We start from the raw sequence: 16,683 nt of genomic DNA on the forward strand, positions 1-16,683 counted from the left end.
AAAAGTAACACAAACTAAATGTTAATCTGACAGAGACAGATTTGGCTTCTTCACAGGATATACATGTAGAGGAGAAATAGAGCAACCCCCCCTCCCCACTCAGGATATCCCAACCACATGCAGATATGGGCAAACAGACGTCTGTCTCTCCGGCCTATTCAGCCCAAAAGTCAGTCAGACCGTCTGATTGTCTGCCTGATAGTTCTCACAGAGAGACCTGTCAATCACTCAGTCCATGCAGCAAAACTTGACAGAGGAGGCAAGATGAGAAAGACGAGGAGAAGAGCGGTGGCGATGCTGAAAGGACAGTCACGCCACACCAGCCACCTGCATTCAGAAAACCACCAGGGATGGAGAAAAGGAGAAGTCCGAAAAGACTGACGAGAGATGGGCTGGTGTACGGGGCGGACATGGAAGAAAAGCTGAGAGGAGAGTGAAGGTGAGAGAGAAGCAGATAGAGAGAGAGAGAGAGAGAGAGGGATGGATAAAGGTGGAGAGAGAGCACAAGAGAGGGGAAGGGAGATGGGATGGACTCACTTTGCTCTGGCTGGTCTCTTTGGTGAGGGAACCCTGTGCCAGAGTGTCAGTTCTGCTCTGTGCTGCAGAGACCTGGGGAGACAATCAGCGCACCCCCCGGGTCAACACCAGGAAGGACATGAGCGGAGTGGAGGGAGGGAGGGAGGGAGAGGGAGGGAGAGGGAGGGAGGGAGTGAACGATGAGAATAAAATCCTCTTGGATGAGTACGACAGAACGGAGAGGGTGTGACCAAAGGGAGAGAAGTAGGATCTGAGGTAACTAGGGGAGAGAGAACCTCCAGTATGTCCATTCCCAAACAGCACATTTTTGTAATTCTCTTTTTCTGATGACACATCAAAACAAAAATAAGTTTGGGCATAAAAATCCTTATGTGTTCCCATTTTTTTTTTTTTTTTTTAAAGAACATTATTTTACAAAATGCCTCTGTATTGGACAATATTTCAGCGCAATTGCTAACAGTGATGGTAGCGTTAATGACGGTAGGCTGTGGAAGGTATTAAGATGAGCAAAAGCAATGACCTGTCACTATGCGAAGCACAGGCATATTAGCCTCAGGGGGAATTCTGCCAGGTGGAGGGAGAGAAAGGAAAGGAAGAGGAGACAGGAAAAAGGAGGAAGAAAGACAGAATGAGAGGAGATGGGGAAGGACTGCACATGAGGTGATAAGAATTTAAAAAGGCTTGATTAAGTGCAGAAGAGGATTATGGGTAAAGTGGTGAGCGTTAAGTACGCTGGGGATAGAGCGAGGTCCACTGCTGTGGATGAGAGGGCGAGCTGGTGCGGATACACAGCGTGTGCAGGTGAGAGAGGCAGTCGCTGGCTGGGAGCTCAATCCTGCCGGCAGGGCTACAGAGGAGAGAGAGCCAGCCTTTCGGCGTGAGGAGAACTGACACACAGCGAGCAAGGTCTTTAAGCGCAGTGCGGCACCTGCTAGTGCGCAAGGTGCAAACGGCCCTGTCCTGCAATGGGACGACAATGCCACGAAACACACGGCACCCTGCGTTTTCCGCTTTGGTCATTCCCCCACAAATACGCCCCCTCTGTTTCCCACAAACCCATTTTCTGCCATTGTTGCTTTTCTGTATCGCCCCCCCCCCTCCCCCCACCCTCCGGGAGTCCTCTCCTACCTTGCCTCCGCCCGGCTGGTGCTTCATGTTATCTGTGGAGCCGATCTTAGAGCGGACATTCCGGATGTCCGGAGCGGGGGCGGTGGTGGGGCGGGGCGTGGCGCTGGAGCGGGGCGCGCGCGGGACGGGGGGCTTCCTCTCGGGCGGGGCGGCGGGTTTGGCAGGGGCAGCGGCGGCAGCGGCGGCGGCCGCTCGGGCGCGGGTCGCGGCGGTGCTTGCCACGAGGGTGCTGGAGAGGGCGACCGGGCCCCGGTTTGGGGTGGTCTTGGGGCGACTGGAGTCAGCTGAGGGGGGGGGGGGGGGGGGGAGGGGGGGTTGGATGTGGACAGGAGGGCAGTCAGTTTATCCACAGTGTTGAGCCAGATATGCTATTGAGTACATACTCCATACTCCTGCAGCTATTGAGGCAATGCTCATTCAGTACACTTTGCTGCTGCTGTATTGTATATGAAAGGGGGGTAGATGTTACCTGGGGGAGTCTTTGGTGTGCTTGATTTCTTCACTTCCCCTGGTTTGCTCTCAGTCTTGGCAGCTGTGGGAGCAGAACAATCATAACTACTCTGCACTGAAGCATCTCTTTATTGCAACAGTCCCGTACATACAACAGGAGGTCCCAACTACACTACCCACTGCCATAGCCGGTTTTATTCAGAAAATTCTAATCGCCTTTCGAATCACTTTCTAGGCTTTGCCTGGCCTAACGAACAACATGAATCATGCAGCTCATGACCTTTGCTCAAAGTCATAAGGGATTATATTTGCTACCTTGGCATCCACATAGTTCAGGTCATCGTGCCTTCTGTGCATTACAGTCCATTACCATGCAAATCCATGCGACAAATCTCACAGAGAGCAGCTGTTTCCACCGTATAGCGTTCTGTTACAGCGCACAGTGCGCTGCTGCGCCCGTATAATAACCGAGGGCCTGGTCCCCAGCGCGGGCGGGCTGTATTTCAGTCTGCCTGTCAGCGGCGGGCCCCGGGAGAGGCAGGGACAGGGCCCGGGGTGACGGCCGGGGTCGGGGCGCGCGGGTCACTCGCCTGCGGGGCGTCGGGCCGCGGGGGCTCTGGCCGGGGCGCGGGCGGACAGGGGGACGCGGGGCTTCGCGGCGTCCGTGGCCGAAGAGCCGTTTTTGGAGGCCGCGGACGCTCCCGGGCCGGCGGCGTTGGCCTTGGCCACAGGGGGGCGCTTCTCTGTAGCGCTGGTCTGGAAGGAAAGCATAAGAACAAAAATCAGGGAAAGGATACAGGAAACGGGGGTTGAGGTAAAGAGAGAGAAACACAGTCAAGGCTGTGATACGTACCCACTGGATTCCACAACGACCTCAGACCCCTATGAACGGTACTGAGGCAGGGAGTTTCACAACAACTGCGACACTACAGTTTGGGCAACAGATCCGAAATTGTATTTGAAAAAACTACATCAATGGCCATTTGTCTGAGAGCCCTTCACCACTTACCTGTGAAGCACAGCTCTGCATAGGGTCTATTATAGTAACTCATCGAGAGAAAAGCAAGACTCATCTTTAATTGAGAGGATTAACATCATGTCCTCTCTATGTTGCTTTAGCTTTATTTTAATGATCCTGCTTTTAAAAAACAACCAGAATGGCACAATGCACATTCATACATTCAAGTGTTTTTCATGACTCCCAGAATCTTTTAGGTACCAGAGAGCTCTGAATAATCAGTGATTCAATCTCTCTGTTCACGCAATCTGGATGGCAGCAAGCCCTGCTTGCAAAAGGCTCACAAGATCTGTTCTGGAACATTCATTCATGCCTTTGCATACTTAATGCAGTACAAAAAAATGCAGTAGAAAAACTGCTTGTAAATTCTTATTTTTTTAACCAGAGCTTTTCTTTGGTATACTTGATAATATTACTACACATGGGTACTAACTATACCACTCAAAGGCAAGAACAGACTTTATGCAGCTTCATGTACAAAAAAAGAAGAAAAAAAGCAGCTGACTATCAAGCCATAAGCCCCCCCCCCCCCCCCCCCCCCCCCAGGATGTCCATCCCCAGGTTTCATCTGGTCCCTTCTCTGCTGCCCTCACTACCTTCTGCCAGTCTGAACAAAGCAAAACAATACAAAAGGAGGATGGACTATCCCACTCTCTTTTAAAGAAAAACAAAGCAGGAGAATGTATGTTGACAGAACCAAGCACTGACCACAGATTAGCTCCATATGTCTACACATGATAGCCAGGGTTAGGATAGAGGCTGCGGTTAAATGAAAAAGTAGGGTTCCAGGAAAGAGGCACCAATTCCCTTCAGAAATGTATTTATTTTACCTGGCATATTAGTTGCATAATAGCAATAAGCAATCCTCTAACTGAGCAGGCTTCCGCGCTGCTTAAATGTCATTCTAAATGGCATTGGACTCATAACCAGGAATGTGACTCATGCTGTTCCGTGCGCCTCACGCACGAACGCAAGGCCTGGGAACAGTGGTTTATTTCGAGACGTCGGCGAGAAGCAGCCGTCGCTTTCCCTCCGGTTGCCCGTGGTTACGTGCTGCCGGTGATGCAGGCCGGCGGTGACGCGGCTGAGGTGTAAGAACGGCACTTGGAAGCGATATAAAGAGGGCGGATTTTTGAGGCTGTCTCATCTGGTTACGCCGCCTGAGGGGAGCCGGTGTAATGAAAGTGCTTTGTTTCAGCGTGGCCTCTCCACGATACTGCAGTCATTCAGTCCACTGCTGCCTTCTGAAGCAGAGTAGTACTTTGATATATTAAACCATAAACGAATGGGCAAGGTAACAGACTTCACAGGTTTCCAAGGTAATGGGTCTATCCTTCTGGTTGGACAGGTACAGGTAACTCATTCTTGGATAGCTATTTTTTTAAATCGGTAAGGCAAACCAATATCCATCCCTATGCCTGCCTAACTTTTCCGTCTCTGATCTGACACGTTGTCTTATTATTCATGTTTCAGCAATCGGTAATAGGCTCATTCAGAAACAAAACAAGCAAAGTGTTTCTAGGTTATAGTGTGGGAATACTGCTGTCTATTAATCAAAAACATGATAAAATTATATTGCATCTGCCAATTTATTAGCTTCAAATGATTGCACTGCACATCATTCATTCATTGTAAGCAGAAAAACTAAAAAATATTTGCAGACTGTACTCATGCAAAACCTCAAGACAAGATAGTAAATGATTGCTATGCAAAACACGGTATAGCAAATAAGTAGCTGTATAGAAAGGCTATTCAACTGCGCTCATGTGGCAACCTTCCGCAGTCGATGCAGTGTACAGTATGCACATAATGCAATGTGGCCATGCGTGGCACGTTTCATGTGCAGCTTTTGCAAGCCGACCGCAGATGCCCGTTCGCTAGAGAGCGACGAGATGGTGGTCCGGGCCAGCTGAACCCTCCCCAACTCTAAGCGACAATACTGACAATCATGAGTCATCCTGCGGAGCTGCTAACCACATCCAGCAGCATGGAGCCCATCCTCGCGCTGGCATAGCTGGCATAGCGCATTAACAGGCTGAGCAATGCAGCAGCCCTGAGGACTGGGCATATTGACCACAGTCCCAACATGATGGAGAGCCAAGTAAAGTGTTCTTTGGAGGTTTTGGGTCTGTGCCAACCTACCTTGCAAAAGAAAAAAAAAAGCCTCTCTTGCCCATTGACTAGCAAGGAAATAGAGGAAGGCGGACGGAAGAACAGTGTGTAAGGTGCGAGACTGGCAACAACAGACTTGTGATGTGCAGATTTGGGACCGTGGCAATCCCGCTGACAGGCACACAAATAGGGAAGGACGGGAACAGAGGAGGTAGCTAAAGTAATACAGGCATGCGATCTAGAGGTCCACAGAGGGAGACAGAAGAGCAAACAGGCAGTCAGCAGGGGAGGATGAGACGTGCCCCTGGACACACAGGCAGTGCCGGTGATCTGGCAGAGAGAGCCAGAGAGGCAGGCAGGCAGGTGGACTCACCTTGGGCTTGACCTCACGGGGCGCGGCAGAGGCGGGGGGGCGGCTGGCAGCGGACGGGGGCCGCTTGGCGCCAGCGGTAGGGGTAGTGGCCTTAGGCATGGGGCTTTTTTTGCCGGGGGCGGCGGAGTTGGAAGTGGGGGACGGGCGTTTGGGCGCGGCCGCGCCCGTGGATAGCGAGCTCGGCCGCGGTTTGCCAGCGCCGGGTTTGGCTGACGCAGCAGCGGCGGGCTGTGGGATGGACGGCACGCCCGGCAAACAGGAAACAAAAGGATAACAGAAAAACAAAAGGATAACAGAAAAACAAACGTGTGACGATGGCGGCAGGGCAGGGCGGCACAAGCAGCGGAAATCATAGAGGATAAACAGAGACAGGTTAAGCCAATCAGAGATTGGTTAATACGCCAGATCCACACAAACACACACAGTGCACACACAACACTGGAAAGCAATCCAGCAAAGGCTTTTACAAGGGAATAACCAAACATTGCTGCTCGTTTGGTGCTATATCCCTCAGTTACTGATAATATGGTTTGCAAGTCAAATACAATCAAATGAAGTCAGTAATTTCAGGTGATGAGAAGCAATCAGCTTTGATTCCCTTTCCACACACTCTCTCATACAGACACTAATAGCATCAGCAGTAGCAATGTGCAGAGCGATGAATGGCAGCACAGAGGTTCTTACATCGCCTATCTGACCTACCTTAGTCTTCTTGTCGGGGCTGGTAGCGTCCTTGCTGGGTGCTGCACTGACCCCGTTCGTCACCGGGGGCTTTCCAGCCGGTTTCCCCGCCTTCTCGGCTTTGTCTCCTTTGTCGGCCTTATCCGTCTTTTCCGTGTCGTCCTTCTTCTCAGCGGTTCCTGCTTTATTCTCCTTCTTCTCAGTCTTCTCTACCTTTTCAACCTTTTCCATCTTCTCGGCCTGGTCTACCTTCTCAGCCTTTTCCGACTTCACCTCTTTATCCTTGTCCACTTTCTCTGTCTTGTCAGTCTTCTCCAACTTCTCTTGTTTGTCCATCTTGGCTGCCATTTCCATTTTTTCCTGTTTCTCCACCTTCTCCACTTTCTTTTCTTGTTTCTCCAACTGCTCCAACTTGTCTGTCTTCTCCATCTTTTCTTGTTTGTCTGCCTTCTCCACCTTATCCATCTTCTCCTCTGTCTTCTTCTCTGCTTTGTCAGTTTTTTCTAGGACATCCATTTTCTCCACCTTCTCGGTTTTCTCTTTCTCGTGCTTGTCCACACTGTCTGCCTTATCTTTCTTCTCAAACATGTCAAACTTCTCCACCTTCACCTCCTTCGTATCAAACAGGTCAAATTTCTCCACCTTCTGAGAGTTGTCTGTTTTTTCGGTTTTCACTGTGGAGAGAATCAGAAAAAGCAGCACGTAAGCATTATAAGTTCCCACAGTAACACATGGACCTGCCCCAGATGGTGTCTCTGAGTTATGATGTCGACCATGTTCAGAAAGAGAACTGATGAGAAGCTAGCAGCATGATTAAAAATTGCACTGACGACATAATGCATGTCTCGCATCATGCCAAGAGTTAAATAAAAAAAAAACCACTGACCACCTTTACATGTACATCGTTATTCCGATCTTATTTGGAAAACTCAAGTATTCTGATTACGAAGCATCCCATGTAAACACCTTATTACAAAAAACAAAACATGGTTAAGCTCTTATTCAGAATATGCTAAATCCAAATAAGATAAAGCTCTTAAAACATGGAATGCACATGTACCACTTCGCAAAGTGTCTTAAGAGTTGAAGTCAACCAACTAGTTTATTGTAAAAATGTTGCATCAACCAAATTCTCACTTTTGGACTGATGATTTCTATATTAAAAGAATTGTGCAATATGGCAGAAAACACTATAATAACGATTTGTTTAAGGCTGTGGCAGACAAAATGACAGATGCTGAGTTCAGATGAATCACAGAACAAATTAGACACAGGTGAAAGAAACAATATATTTTGTAGGGCTCTCAAAGTTAACGGACTAACTCATGCACTAAATTGAAATTACAGCTATTAATTACAATGGTAAAACATGGGGTGACAGATGGGAAATCTGGTCATAGATAGAACAGGAGAGATCATTGCAATGACACCATCAGTGTTGGCATGGAGATATGGGTGAGGGTGTACAGTGAGCACACAGCACCATAGACCACACTGGACAAGCAAACACACACACACACATGTATGCACACACATACACACCTGCACCCATGTCCAGATTTTCCTAATATGCCCACTGAACCGTCCTCCCTCTCCATCAACAAATACAAAAGTACCATTTGTTTAGGACCAGACCCGGGTAAAATATGCTTTTGTTTTGGATTCAAATACTTTTCTGTGCTCTATTGATCTTGCCTGGAGCCTGCCAAGAGGACCATAAGGCAGGGTTGGCACTTTTTAAGAATCTTTCATAAGTTCCAATACACCAGACAAAATCAATAAAGCGCATACAAGTAATTGAATCCAAAACAAATGGATTCAATTTGTTTTGAATTCAGTTACTTTTGTAAGTAATTGTGGTTACATTGTGGTCTGTGTGGTGTATGATGTATGACCCGAGTCTGTTTAGAGCACAATGATTATTAAGGTACAAAACTGACTTTTTTTACGGACCAGCATTGGCTGGAGAGAGAGAGGGAGGCCACAGCGGCCAGTGTGAATGTGTCCACAGCCGGTCTGAGCCAGCCGGACTTGAGTGAGGGATCCTGTCCAGCTGCATTAGACACAGGCCAGCCCTGGACATGATAAACAATGACAGGGCCGTCCACAAACACACAGAGCTACACCAGCAGCTCATCCGCAGCATCGACGGAAACAAGAGCGCGGCACGAGCTGCAGCCATCAGCTTATCCTGACCGTCTCGCCCTGTGGCCTGGCGACGCCCAAACCTCCCCGAGCCCGCATTCAAATGGAGGTGAAGAGAGAGCAGGTGCAGTCAGAACGCGATGGGAAACGCACAGACTGCCTGCCATATGCCTTCACGCACAACTAGGCAAAACTAACAGCCACCTGTATGCCAAAATACAATGAATCACACGCTAACCAAAGGGCAACACATGGCAAAAAAGAGACGCGTGTAATAGAAAAGACTAGAGGACACCATGTTGGTTGCATACTTAGATGTTTGCTCAGAGGTCGCCATGCCTCCTGTCCAGAAAACTGTAACCAACATAGCAGGCTTGTACCTCCCACAGCACAATCTCTTACCAGGTGTAAACAAATTGAGCAATGCAAGGGCGGATGATGTGGGTTTCCTCTGGGTACTCTGGTTTCCTCCCACAGTCCAAAGAAATGCAAATAGGCTAACTGGAGTCTCTAAATTGCCCATAGGTGTGAGTGGTGAGTGAATGGTGTGTGCACCCTGTGATGGATTGGCGGCCTGTCCAGGGTGTATTCCTGCCTCTCACCCAATGCACGCTGGGATAGGCGCCAGCACCACAGGACTCATGAAAAGCACCATGCTTGAAGTCTGGCTTTGCACTGCCCATACCTGCTGTGTAATGGAACAGTCATGGGTCTCCAGGGTAATTTCAGTTCCAAAATATGCTCTATGGTTCGAATAAACAATCTTGAATTGGATAAATAAACTGCCAACATTCAAACCAGCTGCTATGTTAAATTTATATGTGGTGTAAATACCAGTTAATGGTGAAAGACTCCTTTTGTATAATTTGCTGAGAAGCACATAAATATCTATGCAACATACAGCAGTCTTCAATTTTAAGTCATTTGAATTTGTTCAAAGTATAAATGAGACAGTAAAAAAAAAAACAACAACAAAGAGAAAGATGATGCGGCCATGTTTTTTTTCCTTGCCAATGTCAATGACGCTGTTAAAAAATCAATGAAGACATTCAGCCTTTTAACATGACCTTGTGAACTAGATTGATTATTGAATGGACAACTGAAAAGTACAGCAATCAACAGGATACTGACCCTAATGGAACTGCTAAACTAATGGAATCCACTTATGGATCGACTAAAAAGAATTCAGCTTGCAGGGTTTATGTATATGGGGTGTGTGCCAGAGCAATTTTTTGAGGCTATTTAAAAAAAAAAAAAGATTTCTAAACCGTAGCAGTTCACTGACCGGCACACCCTTTAAAATTCTTCTTTCTTGCTACTTTATTTTCAAATTCGTTGTTGCTAGAAGCTAGAATATATCTCCAATAAAAATTTAATCTCCGGTCAAACTACCACTCGCTCCTTAGAATATTGCATCCACTTTATTATACATCATAAAACCAGCAACACATCAAAGGGAAAGACGATCTGTTTTCCATTAAGTCTATCATATCACGCAACCGGAAGGAATAAAAACATGCTTTGCGATGGCGTGCATTTGAGGAAATTGTGGCAATAGTTAATCCAGTAAACCATGGATTATAAATTCAATCCCACCAGCAGCTTTAATTTATTTGTGCTGGAATTCACTTGGCCAACTAATATCCTGCTTTCAGAATTTTAAACATTATTAGGTTTCTATTTCCTTCTGATCAACATTTCAAGAAGTAAAGGATAGCACTGTAAATATAGCAAATATTCTTAAGTTGTGACAGTTCTGAAATGTCACTTCGACTCCGCACATTGAGGATGGCACTGGTATGGAAAATCTTCATCAGAAAATGCTCAGTTTCTCTACACACATACACACGAAGGCCAAAGGCATATATTGGATACTGTATATTTACCAAAGTGTGGGACCCAATGCCAGTACAGAAGGATTTTCTGACATACTGGGTAAAAGGTAAGAAATGTTGTGGACCCCATTAAGAGTGGGAGGACTGAAATCTATTGTAAATAAAACTCCGCATAGAAAGGAGTAACCAACCAGACCCATTTTTTTCAGTTGGCCTGGTTGGTTGCACCGCCTGCTCCTCCTGCAACTACGGCAACCTCACGTTGAGTCCGCTGAAACAAAGCCCCTCGCTTTGCATAATACACTTTCAGTTATTTGGGAAAAGACAAATAACTGAACAGGGACAGATTAGTAATGGGGAGGAGACTGGAGAGTGATTAGCTGTTTAACCAGTGAGAGACAGAGCTCTGAGCTGACAAAAAAGCACATTGTTAGTACAGACCCCTTACATAAGCTGGTAATGTGCTCCCCTGAAATGAGGAAAAGAACATGATGGCAGACAGGGAAAAAGAAAGAAAAACAGACTGAAGGACAGGAAAATGGAGGACAAACAAAAAAGGCAGGTTCGCAGAAGGGTAATTCAGTAGAAGAAAAGAAGGGATCAGACAGAGACCGATTCAAAAAGATGAACGAAGAAAGAGACTGAAAACAATGTATTTTTGGAAAGGACTTCAATTTCAAACATTGTAAATGATGATGGCAGCTGGTTTCCTGCAACATTGAACCTGACATCTGAAATGAGTTGGGAATGGGAACGTATTATAAGTCATAGATGTTTTGACTGCATTTGAGCTCTGAAGGAAAGGGGGAAAAATACTTTCATCCTCTTGAATAGTGGCATTAACCCCCCTCCAAAGTCTCTCTTCAGACATATTCAGGTGAATTGATCACAGTCCAAAGGAAGATGTACCATTCTACATTCAGCAGAATACTGCAGACCAGGGAGTGCAGTGTACAGCTTAACTCACTATATGACCTCTTGGTTGCCATCCATGTTTCTCCTTTCCTGTCTCTCATCCACTTTCAGGTGGAACACAAATGCCCATATCCCAATTTAATGGAACACTGCTGTCTAAAATGGGAGGCCCATTTCATTGCAATGCTGAAGTTGCACACCGTGTTTTACAAAACCCTGAGGAAGAGGTCAAATCATAACCTGGCGATTTTTCATCAAGAAACTAATATAAAAAATATAGCAACTCAATGGATTACATAAATGCTTACATGAAGAAAAAACTACATAAAGAAAAAATTCTCGAAACCAAAGGCCTGCAATGTCAATGATGTTTTTGAGATTGCAAGGATTCTGGACAGTGTCTGGAACAGTGCGGATCGAGCTGAAGCTAATGTTTGACTGGGCTGACACAAACTTTTGAGAATGATCAAACCAATGCTGATGTTCTGAGTGCATTGTCATGGGATTTTGTGCTGGAACAGACGTGATCGGTTCTTGATTCAAGACGTTGATATGAAATGGGAGTGGTGTCCACAACAGTAAGGTAACACTATTGAACCGCTCAGACTGTACTAACCCTCAAACTTTCACTACTATATATTATAAGCACCCTAATCGTACTGGTGCTGCAAACAAAGGTCTGCTCGAACGATCATCACAATGATCCGGCTGGTTATGCTGACCAGCCAGGACTGATCTATCTGTGGTAAGGCCCAGGGCACTGTCACATTTGCCCATCTGGTTGTCGATGCACGCGTTCGGGTCCAAAAGACAACCTCGGATGACAGGAAACCAATTCTCTTCTCCCCGCATTAGTGTTAATTCCCCTCTAACGAGCAGCGGCTCCAGCACGGAGGAAACACACGGAATCCCGCATAATGGCCCCGAGAAGTCACGCCGGCTTCCAGAAGCTTCCGAATCCTCGGCACCTCCAGGAAATGTCTCAGAGCCCGTGGGAGAGATGAAACCTGGGACCTGCTCGGCGCCCTGACATTTCACACGAAAGGCGAACGCCGTCATCGACAGCACGCCTACTCCAACACCAATTAGCAGATTACGCTTACAAAATATTTTTCCACGCACACCGAAGCCTTCTCCCGAGGGGGAGGGGGGGTTATTTTAGAAACTCGCACCGCCATCAAAAGAAAAGAGGACCAGAGGGCCTACGAAATGATTTCTCATTTTGTTTCATTGCAGTAACCTGTCAGAATGTGATTGCTCTCTCTCATTTTAAGCCGCTTTCACGGCGTGGGGCTCAGGTGAAAATCATTCATGGCTGGGAAACGGTTCGAAATTAACCGGGGAGGGGAGGGCGACACAAACAGTTTACTGAATGAGGGGAAAAAAATCCCTGCTGCAAGTTCAGCGTTTATACAGCAGAGAGAGCCCAATTCACAGATGGAAACACACCTCCACAAAACGATTAACACAACGGCACACACCTGACTGAACAGAACTAGCACTGCATCACAGGAGCAGTACTGCACCGACCATTTGGGAATATGCATAGTGCCACTTTCCACTAATCAAGCACTGCAAATTAGAGGAGCAAACTTCCTCTAAAACAGTCTGTGATATTGCTCAGAGGAAAGAAATTCTGTGAGCTGGGATGGCAAACGTTGGGTGCCTCGAAACATGTCAGACACTGTGGCGTTAATTGAGCTGTCGCAAATCGAACTGCTGATTCAGTGACTGATCGAAACCTGAAACGGTTGATTTCCTGCGATCACCAGACCCTCACATTGGCTGCCTACCACCATCTTTCCAAGTGGTATGTCCTGGTAATGATGTTAGTGCACCACAGGGTAACTGCAGCAAGTAAAACCGTGGAAAGGTTACACTTCATTACATTTACAGTCCTCCTTACACTGGGTTCCCGTGGGAGATATGCATCACACACACACACACACACACACACACTCATACACACATGCGCAGACAAACATGTATGCACACAGGCGCACGCACGTACGTAAACACGCGCGTGCACACGTGCGCGCACACGTACACACAAACACACACAGACACACACACGTTAAGCCACTACATTACTGGTAATCCAGCCACCTTGTTTGAAGCCTGTGATTGAAATGATGTTGTGAAACACTCATACGATCTTCAGCAAAATAAGAAAGCTTAGCAGTCATACGTTGTACAATGCTGTTCCCCTTACGATTCACCAATAAAGCACGACAGAAATACAGAAAAACAGCTAAAAAGGGAGCTCAATAGAATATTGGACAGCTGTCTGAACAGTTACAGAGGGACACCATCACAATCTCATTCAAAATTATGTTTTAATACTGTTTTTTCTATCATATTATTTTTATTCGCAGCCACAGGCTGCGCAGCGACACCACGAAGATGGCAGCATCAGAAAAGCGAGACGTTCGCAGCGCTCTGAGACGCGCAGCCTGCGGCGCCGTGCCGCCGTGGCGAATCGACCTGCAGCTTGTTTGTGTCGGATTTCCTTTGTCTCGCGCAGCACCGCTCTCACACGCCCCTCTCACCGCCTCCCTCCTCTAAGCGTGCACGCTCCATCTCTGCCGATCCTTCCCTGTGGCTGGTCCGCCCGGGGAAACGCACCGACGGACAGACAGAGACGGTCTGGGAGCAGCCGTTCGAAGGAGCGGGCAAAAGGCTCGCCCTCCAAAACGTCCACGCAGAACGAAAACACCTCGTCGACAATGACCACATCGGCTCAGTACACCGAGGCAAATCACAGACAGACGGGGCAGACAGAGTATTTGAGAGAATTTATGAATGTGTCGGGAATAATAACGCGACCGCGCTCTCTTCGAATGACCTTGAAACCGAAACCGAAAACACGTGCTCCCCCTCGTCGGTCTGTTTCTCACGTCTTACACAAAGAGGACCAACGGCCGCGTACCGCTTCTACCGTCTACGCCACGCACGTTCCGCACACACGTCTGCAGGTAACCGCCGAGCCCTTCCTTCAAAGGACTCATATATTTTTCATTGACCTCCACTGCGGTGGGAGCGTTTGCTTATAAGGACCGGACCCCACGGTCTCCAGTGTCCCTCCCCACCGCCGTCCCGCTGGGATTACCAACGCATTTGACTGGGCGCGTGCGGAAAACACGTGGGGGAGGGGCTGGAGAACATGGCATTCCAGACGGCGCGGTTGCGTGTTCCAGTCTGCCTGTCTGAGTTAATGATCTGAGTCAGGATGGATGACCCGGTCCCTCAATCGCGGTCTCCTTCTACACCGAGCGCCGCCATTTCGGGGCCAGATGCCACCGCAAACAGCATAGCTTCACTATGTGCTCTTTCGATCCTTCTATCCTTCTTATTCTTCCTCAACCCCCTGCCATCCACCCCCCTCCTCTCCCCCAATCCTTCCCTGTCGTCCTGTCGCGGACGCTTTCAATCACGGCAACGCTTGGTACCTGTGATGGGCGCGCGGTTCTCTGATGTGATTCTACCAAACCCGTGCACGCACACACACACCCCACACGCATTCAGCGCCACCTCCGGGCGAGGCATCGAGTCCGGAGGCGCCGGGAGAGGTGGGTACGGACGGCGCGACCTACCCTCCGCGCCGCCGAAGGGGTTGGTGCCGTTGAAGGCCCGGCTGGCGACGGGCACGGGGATGAGAACGCTCTGCTCCCTGCCTTGCCCCGCCAGCTCGGCGATGCCCTCCAGCGGCGAGAGCGGGAAGCTCCCCCCGTCCGTCTGCAGCGGCGGGAAGGGCGACAGGCGGGGGGAGGGCTCCGCCTCCTGCCTGAGGTCGGCCTTGGCGGCTCCGGCGGACAGCGCGGGGGGCGGGGTCGGCGGCTGCTCGTCCGCCACAGTGAGGGAGCGCTTCATGGCGGAGTGGGGCCTCCGGGGCCCGCCCCCGGGCGAGGGCAGCTCGTCCGGCGCCCCGAACTTGTCGGGGTACTTGTCGGGCAGCTCCAGGCTGGCGGGGACGGACAGGTGGGAGCACTCGGACATGGCGCGCCGCATGGCCTTGCGCTGCTGCTCGGCCCGGCCCATGAAGCAGGGCTCCACCTCGTCCTCGCTGTCCTCCGACGAGCCTCCCGCCAGCCGGGCCCCGCCCAGGGCCGCGTCTCCGCCCTCCAGGTAGTTGTCGTTGACGACGCCGATGACGCAGTAGTTGGGCGCGGCCTGCGCGCCGGGCTTGGGGCTGGGCGCGGCCGGCCCGGCGAAGGAGGGGTTCCACGCGCCGCCGTCGGCCGGCTTCCGCGGGTCGGCGGTGGCCAGGATGTCGGGCGGGCGGGCGGGCGACGCGGGGGCGGGGGGCAGCGCCCCGTTGTTCCCGCAGCCCAGGGAGACGGCGGGCGACTTGCCGCAGGAGGAGGGCGACGAGGACAGGGGGCTCTCCGGGCTCTCGCCGGCGCTGCCGAGGGACGCCCCGCCGCCCCCCAGGCCCGGCACCTTCAGCTCCGACTCCACGCCGACCCCTGCCGGGCCCTCGAAGAAGCACAGCTTGTCTTCGTCGGTCAGCCCGGTCGCCCGCGGGGGTCCCCCCAGGCCCCTGGGGGCCCCCATCTCCTTGTGCTGCCACTCCCAGCCCTGGGGCGCCGAGGAGGCCGGCATGGAGGGCACCTTGCACAGCTCGCTGTACTCGGAGAACGGGCCCGCCGGCTGCTGGTTGGAGAGAGAAGACATCCTTTCCTCCCTCGCTCTCTGTACTCTGAGCACCGCTTTGGCTGTCTCTCTCGCTCTGCTTCTTTGATTTTACGTCTTCTCTTGCTCTTCCTCGTTCAGATGTGCGTGCGGGCGCTTTCGTTTTTCTGTTAGGCCAGGAACGTACGGTCGTGCGCTGAGAATCCTCTCTGTGCCTCTGCTCTGAATCGACCAGGAGAAGCACTGAGGCTGAGCCAGATGAGATGCTATTCGCTCGCTCGCTCACTCTCTCCCTCTCTCTCTCTCTCTCACACGCCCCCTCCTGTCTCCCTGACAGCCATTATGGTCACATGACTCCACTCTGGCTGCTTATTGGCTGCTGCAGAATCACAAGTCCCTCCTCCTGTCCCGGGCCTAAACCCGCCTCCCCCCTCTGTTTTTCTTCCTTGCTGTCCATGCTACCCCCTAACAAACCTCTTTTTCTCTCTCTTTCTTTCTCTGTTCCCCAGCTTTGTCAACCCCCTTCCCCCCTTCTTTGGAGGCTTTTCTCCACAGCCCTGTGTCCCTGGAAAGGGACAGGGGTCCGCGCGCAGCACACAGACATCCGAGCGCAGCGTTTTCAGCTCCCCTGGGGGAGACCGTGCTGCCCAGCGGCCGCTTTAGTGCAGTCAGCTGGTAGAACGCTATCCTCTTTGAATGAATCTGCCTTCTGGAACCGCTGACGCATCTCACGGTAACATCGCGTTTCTCCCTCCTTCTTCCGTCTCCACTCCGCCATTGACATAAAATGTCACCGGTCCCTCCTCAAGTTCTTTTCCTCTCCGTCCCTTTTCCATCCTTTTCGATCTCGTTCATGG

The 16,683-nt window shown here is 50.1% G+C and overlaps 1 protein-coding gene across 8 annotated transcripts in view; it reads right to left on the reverse strand.

Moving 5' to 3' along the window:
• Positions 1-16,683, reverse strand: part of LOC118224817 (microtubule-associated protein 4) — an 85,144-nt gene that overhangs the window by 14,624 nt on the left and 53,837 nt on the right. For 7 of the 8 annotated variants that reach the window (XM_035412552.1, XM_035412554.1, XM_035412553.1 and 4 more), the window contains 6 exons: positions 6,321-6,973; positions 5,619-5,846; positions 2,706-2,871; positions 2,135-2,197; positions 1,666-1,949; positions 538-609 (listed from right to left, as the gene is read on the reverse strand). In XM_035412552.1, coding sequence (XP_035268443.1) covers positions 538-609; positions 1,666-1,949; positions 2,135-2,197; positions 2,706-2,871; positions 5,619-5,846; positions 6,321-6,973 — 1,466 coding nt within the window. The remainder of the gene's footprint in view (positions 1-537; positions 610-1,665; positions 1,950-2,134; positions 2,198-2,705; positions 2,872-5,618; positions 5,847-6,320; positions 6,974-16,683) is intronic. The other variant, XM_035412557.1, reaches the window with a different exon arrangement.

This window comes from Anguilla anguilla, chromosome 4, assembly GCF_013347855.1.
Source record: "Anguilla anguilla isolate fAngAng1 chromosome 4, fAngAng1.pri, whole genome shotgun sequence".
NCBI lineage: Eukaryota > Metazoa > Chordata > Actinopteri > Anguilliformes > Anguillidae > Anguilla > Anguilla anguilla.